At 47.8% G+C, this 19,519-nt stretch overlaps 1 protein-coding gene across 1 annotated transcript in view; it reads right to left on the reverse strand.

The window, feature by feature from the left end:
- Positions 1-1,845: 1,845 nt before the first annotated feature.
- The window catches only part of MALL (mal, T cell differentiation protein like), a 33,142-nt gene continuing 15,468 nt past the window's right edge, over positions 1,846-19,519 (reverse strand). Inside the window, exons 2-4 of the mRNA XM_004031591.5 lie at positions 8,879-9,046; positions 4,872-4,997; positions 1,846-3,055 (exon numbers count right to left, since the gene is read on the reverse strand). Of these exons, the coding sequence (XP_004031639.1) occupies positions 2,993-3,055; positions 4,872-4,997; positions 8,879-9,046 (357 nt within the window). The 3' untranslated portion in view covers positions 1,846-2,992. The remainder of the gene's footprint in view (positions 3,056-4,871; positions 4,998-8,878; positions 9,047-19,519) is intronic.

Consider the following 19,519-nt stretch of genomic DNA (forward strand, 5'->3'; position numbering starts at 1 on the left):
ACATCCCTGGGAAAGAGAATACGCACCTGGGGGGTAGGTCTATAGAAGGCCCCCCTGGGCGTGGCTGTCTTCTATGGTCGAGGCTGTAGGGGTGAAATAGACTCCAGTCTCCCACAGCGCTCCCAGGCTTATTAGGAAGAGGAAATTCCTGCCTAATAAATTTTGGTCAGACCAGTTGCTCTCAAAACCCTGTCTCCTGATAAGATGTTATCAATGACAATGGTGCCCGAAACTTCATTAGCAATTTTAATTTCGCCTCCATCCTGTGGTCCTGTGATCTCGCCCTGCCTCCATTTGCCTTCTGATATTCTATTACCTTGTGAAGTACATGATCTCTGTGGCCCACACCTATTCGCACACTCCCTCCCCTTTTGAAACTCCCTAATAAAAACTTGCTGGTTTTACGGCTTGTGGGGCATCACGGAACCTACTGACATGTGGTGTCTCCCCTGGATGCCCAGCTTTAAAATTTCTCTTTTGTACTCTGTCCGTTTATTTCTCAAGCCAGCTAACACTTAGGAAAAATAGAAAAGAACCTACGTGACTATCGGGGCAGGTTCCCTGATAGCCCACTCCTGCTGGGGCCTCTGAGAAGCCTGCCAAGAGCCTCGGGGTGTTCCCTCCAGAAGACAAGAGCCTGGGGAGACCCCTACACTGAGAGGAGGGCTGCCCCTCAAGGCAGAAAGCAGCACTGCAACAGCTGTGGGTAGATGGACTCTGGGGGTCCAGGCTGAGCCTCTAGTGTCTGCACGTGGGATGGGAGGCCGGTGTTTGTTGAGACTTGGACAAGCCTTGCAGTGTGGCAAGAGACGATGGCCAGTGTGCAGCAGAGAGCCATGTGGGGGTCAGCTCTCCTCCTACTGAGCCCTCTTCACCTCTCCCAGCCCCTACTGGTGCACTCCCATTTTTGCCTAAGCTGTATGAGTTTGGTTTCTGGAACTTGCACCCAAACTGTCCTTACTGAAGTACAAATGACATTATAAACCCAAAGCCCTGGAGACAAATGTGACCTCCCTTCGCTCTTGCTCTAGAAGCAAGGCCGGGTGGGCTGGGATCCCACCCTCAGAGAACTTAGGTTGTGAAATGCTCCAAGGGGTGCTTTTCTTGAAATTACTGACAGCACCTAGGACCTGATGGCCAGTTCCAGATGCTAACAAGATGAAGTCGACCAACTGCTCCTTTTTACCAAACAACTTTTATTTGCATGTGGCTACTTAGTAAATATTAATCAGTGATCATCCTAGACAGCTGCCAGGCAACAAAAGGAGAGACACATGGAAGCTTTTCAAGGTATCAGGTTGCAAAAAAAAAAAAAAAAAAAAGTATCAGGGTGATCAGAAAGTGAGCAGTGAGCAGTAGTGAAGCCAGAATTTTCTGTCCCATGACTCCTGTAGTTCTGTCCCTGTCCCCGCAAACCCCAGGAGGGGAAAAATGTAGATACAAAACTGTAAGGCCTCAAACCAGTTAGGACAAGTCCCTTTCTCGTAATAATTTATTTCATTCCCAATGACAGAAGGCACGTGCAGTTACAGGGCTGTGCCCTATTCGTCTGGGTCAGCAGAAGAGCACAGCTTTCTTTAGAAAAACATTTACTTTAAAACCAAGCACCTTGATTTGATATTTTAGTGTGCACAACTTTGCCCGTTGAGGTCCTGGTGAGCCCTGGCCCAACCCCGTGGGCACCACCATTCCGCCAGGCCTCGGAGGGCCACCGGGTGCTTAAGAGAATGTGAGGGGGGTGAGTGCAGGTGGCGCAGCGCGGTTCCTGGGACATGGGTCCTTCACTCCTCGCTGAGATGATGCGGCAGCCTTTTCTTCCAATGTGGTTGTGGCAGGAGAATCCGTGGATGTAATGTTTTCACCTTTTTCCCTGAGGGTGTTTTCTGAGGAACCAGTCCTTAAGAGGTGGGGTCTTGGATTCCTGACCCAGGCGTCCGGCAGCTGCTCAGTTTCCGAGATGTCAGACTCATGAAGGAGCAGACTATGCCCTTCCCTCCCCATTCCCCACCCCTCAAGCCCCAGGACTTACTGTATAATGATTTATTTTCCCCACACATCTACCCTCAAAATTGGCTTCATGCAGATTTCCCTTGAATCCTAATGCTGGAGAGGAAAGGGGAGGGGAAGTGGGAGGGTGGTGGGCAGGGTGGCTTGACCCTGTCAGCCTCCCAGGGAACTCGGGACCACGGCTCCCCAGCACAGGCTGAACAAGTACCAGGAACAAGGTCTATGCATCTGCGTTAGATCTGAAGGCCTTGGCAGCACCTCTTCAATTTTAAGAGAATCAGGCCGGGCACGGTGGCTCACGCCTGTAATCCCAGCACTTTGGGAGGCCGAGGTGGGAGGATTACGAGGTCAGGAGATCGAGACCATCCTGGCTAATACGGTGAAACCCCATCTCTACTAAAAATACAACAAAATTAGCCGGGCATGGTGGTGGGTGCCTGTAGTCTCAGCTACTCGGGAGGCTGAGGCAGGAAAATGGCGGGAACCCGGGAGGCGGAGCTTACAGTGAGTGGAGATTGCGCCACTGCACTCCAGCCTTGGAGGAAGAGCGAGACTCCGTCTCAAAAAAAAAAAAAAAGAGAGAGAGAATCAGACTGAGTATTCCCCTGGACCTACTCTAGGGAAGCCCATAGCTGAGGCAAAATCCCCAAACAGACTTGGCATTAGTGGGGCTAGGATGCTCCATTAGTGGAGTGAGGGCTTTGATGTGAGTTGTCTAGAAGAGCAAGTTCATGGTCAGATAATTCCAAGAGACAGTTGTTTTCCCAGGAAAAAGAAAAGCTTCCTCCTATTCAGCAGAGTGAATTTAAATGTCCAAACAAAGTGTGGTGTCATCGCTCAGTCTGCAAGGACGTTCTGTTAATCCCGTGGACGTTTTAGTGGATCTTCCGTTTATCATCCAGATGGCAAACGTTGGAAGCTGCTTTTGGGGACCAATAATCGGAGCTTTCAAAGAGCATTTCCCCCTTGGCCTGGCACCTGTGCATCAGTGGTAATAGATGCTGAAGGCATGGAGAATGTAGAGCAGCGTGGCGATGAAGGCGAAGAACTGGAAGGAGGTGGAGAGTGACTGTTAGAGACAGCAGCGCCAGCTCCTGCCCACCCCTCAGGTACCCTCAGCCCCACTGCCCAGGAGGCCACGCATGACCCTGCCTCCTCGCCTCCTGCCTGGCCTGAGGGCAGCAACCCCTGGCCAACAACTCCCTCTTCTGGAAACTCTCCATCAGGGCCTCCCTGGGGCCATCCTGGTGTCCTGCCCCGACTGCAGTCTCCATCTCATCTGCACCTGGCTGTGAAGCAGGCTCGCCTCCACCACAGCTCTGGGCCCATATCCCACGCTGACCTCCTGCCCGAGGCCCGCTCTCCTCTGCCCACCTCCAGCAAATCTGTGTTCTGAACACTCCTACAGCTCCCCTCGCTGGTCCAGAACTCTGCCCTGAGCAGCTGCTTATCAGCTCCTTGTGAATGTTCAGACGTCCTCCAGCTCTTCCTGGCTCACACTGAGCCCCTGACATTTCCTCACAAGCCTGACAAGCCCAATGGGCCCCAGGGTCCTCCTCTCGCCCCACTCCCTGAGCCTGACCCCTGTGGCCCCTGGCTCCTCCTGCCTCCCTTGCCAGCCATATGCAAAGCCACCCCAAAGGCTACTGATTTCCCTGCCTAGCTCTTGGGACATTCATTTTTCCCTTGTGTCAGCCACCGGCATCCCTCGGCAGGACTCCTCATGGCCTCACTTGTCCACTTCTTCCTGCCCTGCCCCTCGAATCTGCTCCACCATTTGGGCAGGGCAGGCAGAAGTGGACAAGTGAGGACACTTCTCACTCATGGGGAGAACACAATCATGTTGCCCCACGTTGAAGCTGTATGATGGCTCTGCTCTTTTCTCAGGGTAGGGCCGTCACCTTCAATACCTTTCAGGCCCTGCCAAACATCCCAGCCCCACTCTGCCCCACTGTCCACTCACACGCTCCTCATTCAGTCAGTCAGTCAACAAATATCTTTTAAGGACCTGCTTTCCTTCAAGAGCAACTGTGGGTATAACAGTGAACAAAATATTCAAAAATTCCTGCCCTCATGGAGCTTACATTTGAGAGATAATAAGAAGCAGATAGCAGCAAGATAGATGAGTAGCACATACATGGGTTAGATGGAGGTAAATGCCACCCACTGTGGAGTGCACTGTGACCCTCTGGGGTGGCCACAAGATATTTCAGCTGCCTTCTGGCCTGTCTGCCTCCCTTCCCTCCTCAACAGGTGAGTTTAACTTCCTAAACTTGCAAGACCAGCAATGGCCCCTGCAGCCCTCCATGGCCAGCTGTCCCAGCTACACCACCCTCCTGGCTGCCCTTGAGCACACAGAGGGTCCTTGGCAGGGGTAACTGCCTGGTGGGACCTTAGCAGGGGTAACTGCCTGGTGGCCCCTGCCTCCTTCTGTCCTCTTGACAGGGCCTTCCCTGATGCCTCCTCCCCTGAGACCTTGACATTCCACTTTCCCCTTCCCTGCTTCATCTCTCAATAGTTCAGCCATGCCGAGGGATGTGGGCCCCATTCCAAAGGCAGTGGGTGCCATTGAAGGATTTTCAGTAGGAGAGAGACATCTGTTCCAATTTGTATTTTGGAAAAAGAAAATTCTGCAGATAGCGTGGGGGAGTCTAAGAGAGAGGAAAGCTGGAGTGGGAACAATAGAAGGTAAAAGAGGACCCCTGAACGTGGGTGCACATGTTTACAGGGACACACATCCCTATCCCCTGCCCCCATGGCTCCTTCCACTTGAGGGCTCAGGGTCTATACAGCACAAGCAGAGTTAGGCCTCCTGCACGAAACATCCTCCAGGCAAGACTGCTGTCCTTGGCCAGCCCACTCACCGAGGCTGCCGAATTAATGTAGTAAATTCTTGGGTCCAGCAGTTTCTCAGAAACAATCGTGGCATGTACTTGTAGGACGGCAGCGCTCATGTACAGGATGCCAGTGGTCCCGTGGTACAGGCTGTCCTGGAAATGCAGAGCAGAGCCATGCATGGCCACATCAATCAGGTGAGCATTTTCCTCTCTGGCTACATAGCTGTAAAGAATGAGCAAATGAGGCAGGCCAGCCCCCTAGACTCCTGCCTTTTTTTTTTTTTTTTTTTGCAGTGTGATTTGGTTTGGCTCTGTGTCCCTGCCCAAATCTCATCTCGAATTGTAATCCCCACGTGTTGGGGGAGGGACCTTGTGGGAGATGACTGGATTATGGGGGCAGTTTCCCCATGCTGTTCTCGTGATAGTGAGGGAGTTCTCATAAGATCTGATGGTTTAAAAGTGTGACACTTCCCTCTCTCAATCTCTTCTGCTGCCATGTAAGGTGTGCCTTGCTTCCCCTTCGCCTTCCACCATGATTGTAAGATTCCTGAGACCTCCCTAGCCATGCAGAACTGTGAGCCAATTAAACCTCTTTTCCTTATAAATTACCCAGTCTCAGGTAGTTCTTTACAGCAGTGTAAGAACAGACTAATACAGAAAATTGGTACCAGGAGTCAGGCACTGCTATAAAGATACCTGAAAATGTGGAAGCAACTTTGGAACTGGATAATGGGCAGAGGTTGGAACAGTTTGGGGTACCCAGAGGAAGACAGGAAGATGTAGGAAAGTTTGGAACTTTCTAGAGACTTGTTGAATGTTTCTGACCAAAATGCTGATGGTGATATGGACAATGAAATCCAGGCTGAGGTGGTCTCAGATGGAGATAAGGAACTTATTGGGAACTGGAATAAAGGTCACTCTTGCTATGCTTTAGCAAAGAGACTGGTGGCATTTTACCCCTGTCCTAGAGATCTGTGGCACTCTGAACTTAAAAGAGATGATTTGGGGTATCTGGCAGAAGAAATTTCTAAGCATTGAAGCATTCAAGATGTGACCTGACTTTTCCTGAAAGTGTACAATCATATGCATTCACAAAGAGATGGTCCAAAATTGGAACTTATGTTTAAAAGGGAAGCAGAACATAAAAGTTTGGAAAATTTGCAGCCTGATCATGTGTTAGAAAAGAAAAACATATTTTCTGGGGAGAAATTCAAGCTGTCAGCTGCAGAAATTTTCATGAGTAATGAGGGTCCCCAAGACAAAGGGGAAGATATCTCCAGGGCATTTCAGAGATCTTCACAGTAGCCCCTCCCATCACAGGCTCAGAGACCTAGGAGGGAAAAATGGTTTTGTGGACCAGGCTCAGGGCCCTGTTGCTCTGCACAGTCCTGGAACACAGCACTCTGCAACCCGGCTGCCCCAGCTCCAGCAGTTGGGGGCCAAGGTACAGCTTGGGCCATTGCTTCAGAGTGTGTAATCCCCAAGCCTTGACAGCTTGCACATGGTGTTGGACCTACAGGCATGCAGAAGGCAAGAACTGAGGTTTAGGAACCTCTACCATGATTTCAGAGGATGTATGGAAATGACTGGATGTACAGGCAGAGTCTGCTGCAGGGGTGGAGCCCTTATGAAGAACCTCTACTAGGGCAGTGCAGAAGGGACATGTGGGGTCGGACCCCCCACAGAGAGTCCCCACTGTGGCACTGGCTAGTACAGCTGTGAGAAGAGCTGTCCTGCAGACCCCAGAATGGTAGGTTCACTGACAGTTTGCACTGGTCACCTTGAAAAAGCACAGACACTCAATGCCAGTTTGTGAAAGCAGCTGCAGGGGCTGTACTGTGAAGAGCCACAGAGGTGGAGCTGCCCAAGGTCTTGGGTGCCCACCCTTTGCAACAGTGTGACTTGAATCTGAGACATGAAGTCAAAGGAGATTTTGGAATGTCGACATTTAATGGCTGCCCAGCTGGGTTTAGGACTTGCATGGGGCCTGTAGCCCCTTTGTTTTGACCAATTTCTCCAATTTGGAATGGGAGCATTTACCCAATGCCTGTACCCTTATTGTGTCTTGGAAGTAACTAACTTGCTTTTTGATTTTACAGGCTCATAGGCAGAAGAGACTTCTCTTGTCTTAGATGAGACTTTGGACTTAAACTTTTGGGTTAATGCTGGAATAAGTTGAAACTTTGGGGGACTGTTGAGAAGGCATGATTGTATTTTTAAATGTGAGAAGGACGAGATTTGGGAGGGGCCAGTGGTATAATGATATGGTTTGGCTCTTTGTCCCCACCCAAATCTCATCTCCAATTGTAATCCACATGTATCAAGGGAGGGACCTGGTGGGAGGTGATTGGATCATGGGGGCAGTTTTCTCTATGCTGTTCTCATGATAGTGAATGAGTTCTCATGGGATCTGATGGTTTAAAAGTATGGCACTTCCCCATCCCCCATCTCTCCTGCTGCCATGCAAGGCATGCCTTGCTTAGCCTTCACCTTCCACCGTGATTGTAAGTTTCCTGAGGCCTCCCTAACCATGAGGAACTAGTCAATTAAACCTGTTTTCTTTATAATTTACCCAGTCTCTGGTTGTTTATAGCAATGTGAGAATAGACTAATACACAGTGTTTTTAATGTAATATCTATGTCATAAGCAATGGCAGATTAATAAAGATCAGTATATTTCAGTTACGCAAAGTCAATCTTGGTCTGAAATATTAAATGAAAAATTCCAGAAATTAACAATTAAATGTGTGCCTTTCTGAGTACAATGATGAAATCTTGCACTGTCCCACCCTGTTCCATCTGGGATGTGAATCAGACATTTGTCTAGCTTGTCTACACTGTCTGTGCCACCCATGTTAGTCGCTTTGTACTCATCTGGGCTATCAGATCAACTGTTGTGGCACTGCAGTGCTTGCATTCAAAGAATCCTTATTTTACTTCATAATGGCCCCAAATTGCAAGAGTAGTGATGCTAGCAATTTGGATATGCCAAAGAGAAGTCATAGAGTGCTTTCTTTAAGTTAAAAAGTATAAGTTTTCAGCTTAATAAGGAAAGAAAAAAATATGCTGAGGTTGTTAAGATCTACAGTAAGAATGAATTGTCTATCTGTGAAATTATGAAGAAGAAAAAAGAAGTTCATGCATAGCAAATTTGGAGTTCAGTACTCTCTGAGGATTCAGGCATCCCCTAGGGGTCTTGGGACTTATCCTCCGGAGATGGGGGACCACTGTATACTGTCTTAGGTATGCTGAGGAATTGTTTACTTCGTATACATGTGATAATGTGAGAAAGTTTGCGGAGTTTTTTTGGAAACATACTGAAGTGTGTGGAATAGAATGGCATGATGTTTGGGGTTTGCTTTAAAATTCCTTAGTGGGGACAAAGGCTAGATGAAACAAATGTGGTAAGGTCTTGATAATGCTGGAATCTGGGTTATGGCTACATGAAGGCCTATAATACAATATTCTGTACTTTTAAATATGTCTTCAATTGTTCAGTGTGGAACAGTTTTAAATGGTTTTTTGAGATGACGTGATAAATAAAAATTAGTGATGTAATATTAAATGAAAGCATCTACATCCAAAATTATTTGTAGAGTACAATTAAAGTATATATATACATATATATGTATATATACTTTGCATATAATTCATGTGGGATATGGAAGAAATACCCTGTCGCAGGGATTGTGTTAGGGCCTTGAGAATGGAGTGATTTTTTTCCTACTAGCTTTTTCTTCAGTGTTGCTCCAAGGATTTTACCAGGAAGAAAATTTAGGGGAAACACATCAGAATATGCTTGATCACAGGTCATTGTGTATTCTCCTAACAGGGAAGCCAGTGAAGGGGAATACCAGGAATTATTTACTCTTGTGGATAAATGTCTTCATTTTAGCGTGGTAGTAAAAATGGTAAGATAAAAAGTCTTGGTTCCATAGGAGCCTAGCCCAGGATGCCTCCCTGCCCAGAAAGGCCAATTGTCCTCACCCAACCCAGAACATCCACCCAGGAAGAGCCATGCTGCTGGTTCTTACCAGAACTCTCCAGGATCCAAATCTTTTGTAAAATCCAAACAAGTAAGACAACAGGAACATCAAGGAGATGAGAAACGAGGTGAGCGAGACATACATCACCCATCCTTGCAGCAAGGGGTATACTATGTGGGTGGCGGCTACCATGGTCCAGACCAAGAACCCAAATATCTGGAAGATAAAAGCATAAAAGAAGGGGCTTCATTAGCTAGTGTGGAGTATGTTTCCCTTTGCAGGGTGTCTCTTTTCTGTCTCTAGTTACAAGTTCAGGTGAAGTTAGGAGGGAACCAAGAGGAAAATGGGGAAGGAAGGCTGGCCCCGCTGAGTCACAGTAAAGTCAGGTCCGATTGTTAGAAAATTCAAGGGGTTAATGCAGAGGTCACGAACAGAGGGACTCTCAGCCAAGTCTAGCTTGTGAATGTGTCTTTTGGCTCAAGCAGTATTGGCATATACACTTTTTAAACAATTCTGAATAAGTTCCCAATATTCAAAACAGGATATTTCACATGGAAAATCCAGATTTGGGACATTTCTTTAGAAATCCATGGTTCTGGCCACAGTGTACCCATTTCTCAGGCCAGAGTAGGCTGAAATGAGTTGTGACTATCTCTTTAAAAAGGACCTGGAGTCCTCAGTGGACCACATCCCCTCACCCCACTAACCTCACACCATGCTGTGGGACATTCCCTGTTGCTCACTGACACTGTGTAATTGTTTACTAATGAGATACAGCTTATTTTTATATATTTGTTAGCCATTAATATTTCCTCCTCTGTAAAGTTTTTTATTTTTTAATCAGTTAAATATTTTTAAATTGATTTTTCTTTTTCTTATTGATTCATAGGAATTCTTGCTAATGGTGTGGATTTCATGGACTGTCATAAACATTGCAAATATATTCTGCTAGCATTCACATACTTTCTGGTTTCCTTTGATTAACTAAGCCCGCAATTTTAATGCAGTTGAATATGTCAATCTTTTCCTCTATTGACTATGTTTTTTATCAAGTTTAAGAAATTCTTCTCACGCACACCAACATGGCACATGTATACATATGTAACAAACCTGCACATTGTGCACATGTACCCTAAAACTTAAAGTATAATAATAATAATAATAAAGAAATGCTTCTCTATTTTGAGTCATGAAGATATTCTTGCATTCCAGATTTTCCTCCTGAGATAATTTTCCTTCTTCCTGGAGTGCAACCTTTAGTAGTCTCTTTAGTGAAGGTCAGAGGGTAGTAGTCTGTTTGATTTATTAGAAAACGTCCTTAAATTTCCCCTGACAATTATTTTCTCTCCGCACTTCCAAGATATATTTCCACTGTGTTGTATATTTTTCCATAATATTCTGTTGTATTCTGGCTTCCATTGTTGCCATTGAAAGGTCAGCTGTCAGTTGAACTCTTGCTTTGTAGGAATCTGTCTTCCTTATTTGGCTATATTTAGTCTTCACTCTGTCTTCGGCATTCTGCAGTTTGTGAAACAGTGATACTGTGTGTTGAGATGTGGATATCTTTTTATTACTCCTGCTTAGTATTCGTTCTACATTTAATATCTGAAAATTCCATTCACTTGGCCTTAATAGCTTGATTCTGCAGTTTGTGGCTTCCATTAACTTCTATTCTTGTTCACTTGTTTCCTCTTATGTTTAGTGAATTTTGATTGGAAGCTCATGTCCGTGGAGGTAGCTCAGTTCTGAGTGATGTGTCAGAAACTTTCTAGACCAAACGACTTCACTCACTTTTTTTTTTCTTGAGAGAGTCTCTCTCTGTCACTCAGGCTGGAGTGCAGAGGTGCAATCATGGCTCACTGCAGCCTCCAACTCCTGATCAAATGATCCTCCCACCTCAGCCTCCTAAGTAGCTAGGACTACAGGTGCATACTACCACACCTGGCCAATTTTTATTTTATTTTTTGTAGAGACAGGGTCTTGCTGTGTTGCCCAGGTTGATCTTAAACCCTTGGCCTCAAGCAATCCTCCTAGCTTGGCCTCCCAAAGTGCTGAGATTACAGACATGAGCCACTGTGCCCTGCCTTCACACCCTTCTGTATAGCTCAGCCAAAAGATATACAACTTCAGTTCTGCTTTCCGAACTATATCCTTAGCTTTCTGGGACCAGCAGTTCTTATCTTACAACTGGCCAGTACATAGACATAGATATGTCACCCTTTCCCTTCTGAGGTTTCCACATGCTGTTTGTTGTCTGGCAGTTGTCTTTGGATCTATGGAATATTCACAGTCTTTTAAGGAGAAAAAAGAAAAGGGAGATGAGAAGCCAGAAGAGAACAGGAAGTTGATCACAAGGCAGAGACTCCTCAGCAAGGAGTACAATCATAGCTTTATGGGGCGGGAAAACAACTCCAGCAGCGTGGCTGCCTCTTAAAGCACCAGTTCTGGTAGCAAATTCCTCCTTAACAATCAATACCTAAGTGAACTTTGGAAGTCCTAGGCTGGTCTGAGACTGCCGGAGAATGAGTGAGTCAAGGCTAGATTGTCCTAGGGAGGGGGTGGTGAGGGATGGAAGCCGCTGTCCTCTGGCTCCCCGTCAACTGTGCTGTTGCATGTCAATCCCAGTGACAAGGGCTGCTGATGCTTCAGAAAGGTACCAGGGCTCAGCTTTAAGGCGCTTGCCAAGAAGCCATGAGAAGTGCATTAAGATGCTGGCACATGAACAGCACCCAACAATGTTGGTTATTAGTGGTTCACCAGGTGCTTTACAGTTGATAAAATGCATTCACTCAGACTGCCTGGTTTAGTCCACACAACAATTCTAACTCTCTTGGAAAGACCAGAGAACTGCCATTTGATACCTTCCACTGCTTACTGACAGCTCACCTGTGCCAGGCATGGGGACAGCAAGGGAACCTCAGCCCCATCTTGCCAGTCAGTGCCTGCAGAGGGGTTCCGGTGCCCCTCTTGCCATCAGAAGCTTCCCTGGCCAGACACAGCCATATGCACGTTACTTACATTTGCACATTTAATCTTTGCCACAGTCCATGAGGTAATACTGTACCGGAGGGGATTGGGGCCTGAGGTCACACAGGCAGTGCGTGGTGGGACTCGGACATGGTGTAGGACACTTGTGGTTCTTGCCCTAAAAACCAGGTTTCAAGGCCAAGGGCAGGGCCAGGTAGAGGCTCCTAGAATATGCCAGAGGGTGGCATGCTACAGTCCCAGCCAAAGTCTGCCTGGGGCATTAGAGGCCTTGATGGGGACATCACACCTGGAGTCTCAGGGAGCCCATCGGCGGCCTCCTCTCTCTGGATTCCAGCTATGGCTTGGGGATCCCTGTCCTACCTTTCACAACAGGCCAGGGGCCTCTGAGCATTTGGGAATCTGCTCAAACGTCATGGGAACCTTCCTGCAATGGCTTCAGTGTTGCAGAATCAATGTTCTGCAGAAGAAAGTCACTCACTTCTTATTTCCACACCCCTCTACCTCCTAAACAGGAGGAGGGACCAGAGCCAAGGGCTGCAGGTGGATTGAAACCCAGTAGAGTTCGTGATCTCATTTCTGTCTCAAGTAGTCTAGGTTGGATTCCTTAGAGTTGTGAAAACTTTGAGTATTTGTTTTTACTTTTTCTTAAAGCTCATATTTGGCTTTCCAAATTTCCTGGTGGCCTAAACTGCTTTCCCATTTTAATGCTTATTTTTGTATTTCCTCAGAGCAGGAGATATTTTTCAGTGGTTGGGGCTGGCCCTCAAAGTGGAGAAATATTTGATTACAGCGAGCCATTTAGAGCAAGTAGATTTCAAGCACAACTTTGGCAGATCCTTTTCTTATAAGCAAACACACACAGTCATATACAAATTTTCCAAGAGGCTGAACTGAGACTTGAAAGGACGTCTTAAGGAAAGATGGAGCTTAACAATAGGTTTTTAAAACCTATTCTTCTCTAGAACGTGAAGAGCTCCTTCATGTTTAGAAAGTTGGTTAAGAACTAGAATATAATAAAATAAAATTTCCAACTAAAAAAAAAATTGTCAAATTACCGTCTTATAACTTGCATTTTAAATTTAACGATCTAGTGTGAACTTTTTTTTAACCAATAAATCTAATCGCGTCATCATTTAAAAAAAAAAAAAAAGAACTAGAATATAAGAACTGGGGTAAAAACACCCAGATTGGTGTCCAGGAAGAAAGGGCTGATGCCAGGCTTGGAGAGGGAGGTTGAGCCTGGATGTTACCACACCAGATAGTGAGAAAATTTCCAAAGGCTCCTGAGGTCCAGTCAAAAGGACTCAGCAGACTCCTGCTGCCCAAAGATGGGACCGCTTGAGCTTCTTACAGCTATGATGGATTGGAATGCATCAACTAAGGTAAAATCCATGAGTTCAAAATGATACTTAAAACAAAAACTTATTTGGTCACTTTTGGAGGATGTTTATTATTTTGAAAACTGCTTTAAAAGAAAGAGAAGCCGGCAAAAAACGTGGTGTGGGGGCAAAGAGCTTCTCAAATATACGCATACCTGAGCACTACCCTCCGGGCGGCACTCCAAGTCCTGCTACTCCTGGAACCCTTTGGGGACTTCAAGAAAGCCCCAGAGGCCGCGCGCGGTGGCTCACGCCTGTAATCCCAGCACTTTGGGAGGCCGAGGCGGGCGGATCACAAGGTCAGGAGATCGAGACCATCCTGGCTACACAGTGAAACCCCGTCTCTACTAAAAAATACAAAAAATTAGCCGGGCGTGGTGGCGGGCGCCTGTAGTCCCAGCTGCGCGGGAGGCTGAGGCAGGAGAATGGCGTGAACCCGGGAGGTGGAGCTTGCAGTGAGCCGAGATCGCGCCACTGCACTCCAGCCTGGGCGACAGAGCGAGACTCCGTCTCAAAAAAAAATTAAAAAAAAAAAAAAGAAAGCCCCAGGGTCTGGGATCCTGCCCCAGAGAGTCTGCTTGAACAGGTAAGGGAGGCTGCGTTGTTCCCCAGGTGGGGTGGCCAGGGCTGAGAAAGCTTGAGGCCAGCTCTCTGCTTCTACTCTCACCTCCAGTCCATGCACCATGCAGCGCCTTTCCTCCTGGGTTTGAATCCCAGCTCTGCCTGGTGGGTAGGTCATTTAGCTTGTCTGTGCCTCTGTGTGCCTATCTATCAAATAGAAGAGGTGGGGGGTCTCACTGGCCCCTCTATCATCTGGCCCTTGTGAGGGTTTGGTGAGTCTGCTGGCACATGGTGAATGTTGGCTGTAGTAGCCATAAGCATTTGGAATGGCACAGAGGGCAGGAAGGGACATTCCATGAGAAAGATACAGAGGAGGGAATGTCCAAGAGAGGCCTCTCTAAAGGATGGGAAATTCACTTTTGGAAAGGAGAGATGGGAGATCAATCAGCTGGGTGGGTGAGATAACATTTAGAGGGCACAGACCCTTCTTATGAGTTGATGATGGCTTTGGTCACCAAGAAAAATGTACCTACACACACACACACACACACACACACACACAATTTTTGCCTACGAATCTGGGGACTCACAGACCCCCAGTGTCTGTCTGCAACCTCCCAGTTGAAGTCCATTGCCACCTCCAGGTTAAATAACTGTGCCATCAACGACTCTATTATTTTGGCAATATTGATCAAAACATTAAATGCCCATACTGTTCAACTCAGTAATTTCACTTGATGGAATTTGTCCTACAAATGATGCATGTGAGCAAAATGACAAATATAAAAGTTGTTTATTGCAGCCTGTTGATTACAGAAAAGCTAGGAAATGACCCCTTTATCCAGAGGGGACCAGTTAAATCAATTATGTCTGCAAAGTGAAACACTCTGCAATCTTCAAAAACAAAACAAAACAAAACAAAAAAAGAGAGAGAAAATTCTATATCCCAAAATGGAACAAACTCCAAGAATTTGTAAAGGCACAGACCAGTGTACCCAGTGTGCTATGATTTGTGCAGAAAAATAAGAAAATGCATGTGCGAGTGTCTGTGTATATGTGCATTTGTTGTGGGTGAACAGAATACTTCCAGAATGAGACCCGATCAGCCAGTCAGTGCCTTGGTCTTGGGGAAGCAGAACCTCTTGGCTTGGAGACAGTTTTGAATGTAGGACCCTGTTCACGTTTAAACTAACCCCAAACAAATAATATGTAAATTTAAAAAGAAAAGAAAGTCGCGTGGGCACTGGAGTCTCACGGAGAATTCTGAATGGGAAGAGATAAGGAGGATGGCCTTTGGGGAGAGTGGATCTGCTCACCTGCACAGAGCAGCTGGAAGCCCCTCATGGGTGGGAGAGGGGCTGCTGCAGGGGCCGGGATCACACGCTGAGGTTCTGAGACAGTTGCTGCCTGAGTAATGATGCCCTGGGAACCGTGAAGGATATGTCAAAAAGATGCATGGTCTCAGGTCTGTGTGGCCAGGGCTCTGGGCTGTGGCTGGGAGGTGTGGGTTTGGGGTGGGGCAGACAAGGAGCTGAGAAGGAGGGAGGAGTGCCAGGGGTGGGTACCCTGTGGCAGGTTTTTCTGCATAGCTGGGCATTGCTTCAGCATGGCAGGTTTCACGTACTGCCAACCCCAAATTCCTTTTCTTACTGCGTCTCTTAATTTTTATGACAGCTTTGCCTCTCCTTCTCTTCCCTGGCACTCAGGTGACCACAGGCTTCATAAAACCTAAAAAACTTCAGGCTGAGAGGAAAAGACCCCAGTCAAGATGGGTGTGGCTCTTGTCATCAGCACACAGGTGAGCCGGGGTCTCCTGGTCCCACCACGGGCCAGGCAGGAATGGGCTCTGCAAAGGACACATGCGGGCGTTGCCCACGGCGGGAACCTGGATGTCCTGAAGGTTCCCTCTGCCATTGTGATATTTCAGGATGAAGGAAAGGATTGTCCCTCGCATTCATGTATGCAGAGTGCATGCTGTTTAAGTCCAGGCTCTCTTGCCTACTAGATACCTCTCTCTCTTTTTAAAAATTGTGGTTAAATACATATAACAAAATCCACCATCTTAACCATTTTTCAGTGTACAGTTGAGTGGCATTCGTGTTCATTCACACTGTTGTGCACCCATCACCACCATCCATCTCCAGAGTGCTTTGCATCTTGCAGATCTGAAACTCTGTACCCATTAAACAACAACTCCCCACTCTTCCCTCCCCGCAGTCCCTGGCAACCACCATTCTACTTTCCGTCTACTCTGGGTACCTGATATGAATGGAATCATGCCGTATTTGTCCTTTTGTGACTGCCTTTCTCGCTTAGCATAATGTCCTCAAAGTTCATCTGTGTTGTAGCATGTGTCAGAATTTCCTTCTTTTTCAAGGCTGAATAATATTCCATTGCATATGTGTGTCACAGTTGGTTTATCCACTCATTTGCTTATACACATTTGGGTTACTTCCACCTTTTGGCTATTGTGAATAATGCTGCTATGAACACGAGTGTCCAAATAGCTCTTTGATGCACACTCCTGAAAAGGAAAAAACAGCTGGGTGCAGTGGCTCACACCTGTAATCCCAGCACTTTGGGAGGCCAAGGTGGGGATCACTCGAGCCCAAGTGTTCAAAAGCAGCCTGGGCAACATGGCAAAACCCTGTCTCTAAAAAAATACAAACATTAGCCAGACACGGTGGCACATGCCTGTAGTCTCAGCTACTCAGGGGGCTGAGATGGGAGGATCACTTGAGCCCGGGAGGCAGACAGCCTTGATTGTGCCACTGCACTTCAGCATGGGTGACAGAGAAAGACCCTGTCTCAAAAAGGAAAAACAAGATAAGGCCTACCCTAGGGCTGTGCTTCAGACCCCATCAGGCAGTTGCCATGCAAAATGCCTCAAGAGTCACAGCTCTGTCAAACAGTTGTGCGCATGTTCCTGCCACCGTAGCATCCCTTGGGAGTTTGGTTCTGTTCACGCAAAATGAGTGGGAGTTTGGTTCTGAACATGGAGCACTAAGGGGATCTCGAAAAGGACACCTTACAGCAAGAGAACTCAAACAGGAAGGCAGAGCATCACCTTGCTTGACCTCAGCTGGGAATGTGTGTGCGTGTCTGGCTACTCAAGTTTTTAGCTGCTCTGAGCATGTCAATGACTGTGAAAGTGCCAAGTGTATTAATTTGGGGGTTACAAATACATCTTAGCAAGTAGGTGAATTTGCAAATACAGAATCCAGGAGTTATGAGGGTCCACTGTGTTTTCAGTGTCAAAATTATCTTCCATCAAGTTGATAAAACCTCATTTACTCAATTAGGCCCTAGTCAGGGTATGTGAAGTGTTCTAGCTTTTTCCTGTTACAAATGATGCTGCAGTGAATACCTTGCTGCAGAGAGAGTTCTCTCATTATAAACTGTTTCTCTGGAGTGAGTTCCCCGACTGGGCTCTCACCAGTAAGGGGATGTCGCTGCCCACGCCATTAGGCTCATCACATTCCCTACTAGGGACACATACTTGACTTAGTCCTGGTCAACGAGACAGAGGGAAAGTCTACCTGGTGCCTAAGAAGGGGGCACAGGGCACAATGGTGCCTTTCTTGCTCTGGCCATTACTGTGCAGTGGTGAACCTGGAGCTATGAAATGGAGGAGGAGAAAGAGGAAAGGAGCCTGCATCCCAGATGACACGACCGAGCTGCTGACCCAGATCGCAGGACACGAGACAGTGCATTTCCCTTCTGTTAAGGCCAGTCCCAGCCAGCGACAGCCCTTTCACAGCACTGCTGAGGAGCCCCTGGGATTCAAGTCTGTGCAGGTCGCCCATACCCCTCACCCTCTCTTCAAACACTCCACTGCCTCACCTGACTCCCAGGCCAAACTCAGGACACCCACCCTCTGCCTTTATGCCGGGCTCCCCAAGCCTCCACCACTTCCCCCAGTCCTGGGACTGGCAAACTGTGAGTGAGACTCATTCATGGATTGTGACTTCATTTAGTGGATTATCAACCAGCATTAAGAACTGAAGCCGACAGGGCATAATGGCTCACACCTGTAATCCCAGCACTTTGGGAAGCTGAGGTGGGAGGATTGCTTGAGGCTAGGCATTTGAGGCCAGCCTAGGCAACAAAATGAGATCCTGTCTCTAGAAAACGTTTCAAAAAATTAACCGATCACACCTGTAGTCCTAGCTACTTGGAAGGCTGAGTGCGGGGAGGATCCTTTGGGCTTGGGAGTTCGAGGCTGCAGTGAACCATACTTGTACCACTGTACTCCAGCCTGGGTGACAGAGCAAGACTCTGTCCCCCGCCCCCAAAAAAAAGAACTTAAGCAGACTAGGATGTAAAGTTTAGCAGCGTATTGTGTACAGGAAAGGGAAATACTGTTTCCTGGATCTTTTGTTTCACTTACACACACGCCCACACTCGCCTGTAGTGTACCAGGTTGCGATGGAAATCTCTCTCTTTCTGTGGATGAGTTTGTGGAAGCCTTTGCTCCAGCGTGCCTTCCTTCCTGCCCACCCCTGGACCATTCCTCCCCTTCACAGCACTGTCCCATGGGTAGGCCACAGCCCAGCACAGGCCCCAGCCTGGCGGCTGCAGCAGGAGCCCTATCCCAGGGCCTGAGGGGCCATGCTGGGGTCTGGGTGGGAGTGGGAGCCGCTGAGGAAGGTGAAGGGAAATGTGGTGAGATGACAGGCCTGCTGTCAGGGAGAGTGGGAGGAGCCCTGGAGTGCCCTACCTCTGTGGGGCCGGAACTCCCTGTACCCGAGCTGGGGTCTTCCACACGCATGCTCCTACCCCAAGTGCCACAGCTAGAGGCCAAGGACCCAGCCAGCCTGTGCTGGGTGCTCCTGGACAGGGTTCACCTGACTGCAAGTCTACCTGTGGGTGGCTCAGAGACCCAGAGCCCACCTGGGTACTGCTTACAGCCCATGAGGCAGCTCCCACCCCCGTGTCACTGGCCCTGCAGCCTCATGAAGCCTGAGCAGCCATCCTTATCTCCTTTGTGCTTTGAATACAGGAGGATGCTGGCTTTAAAAGGCAGAGGGGCATCCTCAGTTACCCAGCAGGGGCGTGGCAGGTCTGTCTCCAGCACCCCAAGAGCACCCTGAAAACAAGTAGCATTGCACGAAAGTTCCACACTCTGCAGTTCAACCTAGCACACTTCCAAACCCTGAGTCACTGCATCCTGACTCATGGAGGGAGAATTTTCTTTTTCTGTGGCTTTAAGGCTAGCAGGAAATTGCCAGCCCAGGCCCCTAAGGCCTCCAGTGAGGGCCAGGTCTCATCTCCCACTGGATAACAGTGTTGGCGGGAACTTCCATCCAGCACTGGTGGGAACTCGCGTCCGCAGCTGCTCCTGGCTGAGCGAGTCATGTAAGGGCGTCCTTGGTACTCATAATCACTCACTGAATGGGGCTGGCAGCACGCCCGGCCTCCCTGGGATGGGCGCACCAGAGTGGCAGGAAGTGCAGTCTGGGAGGGGCCGTGAGTCAGGGCCAGGCATCCCCATTCCTGCTTCCTCCTCCCCCAGCACCACGTCCGCCCATTCAGACTGACTCCCTTCACTTTTTACTGACAAAACAGCACAGATTTGCAATGTCACATAAAATTGACTAATGAGAACATTCTTTTCCATCCAAAGTCTAAAGCCGTTTTCCTTCTTGTCTCTTAAAAAAGGAAGAGGACAAAATTAAACACAGCATTTGGGGGGCATATTTTCCCTTTTGACTACCTGTGTACCTTAGAAAAGCAGAGAAATGCTGTAAAGCAGCAAGGG

Source organism: Gorilla gorilla, chromosome 12 (genome assembly GCF_029281585.2).
Source record: "Gorilla gorilla gorilla isolate KB3781 chromosome 12, NHGRI_mGorGor1-v2.1_pri, whole genome shotgun sequence".
NCBI lineage: Eukaryota > Metazoa > Chordata > Mammalia > Primates > Hominidae > Gorilla > Gorilla gorilla.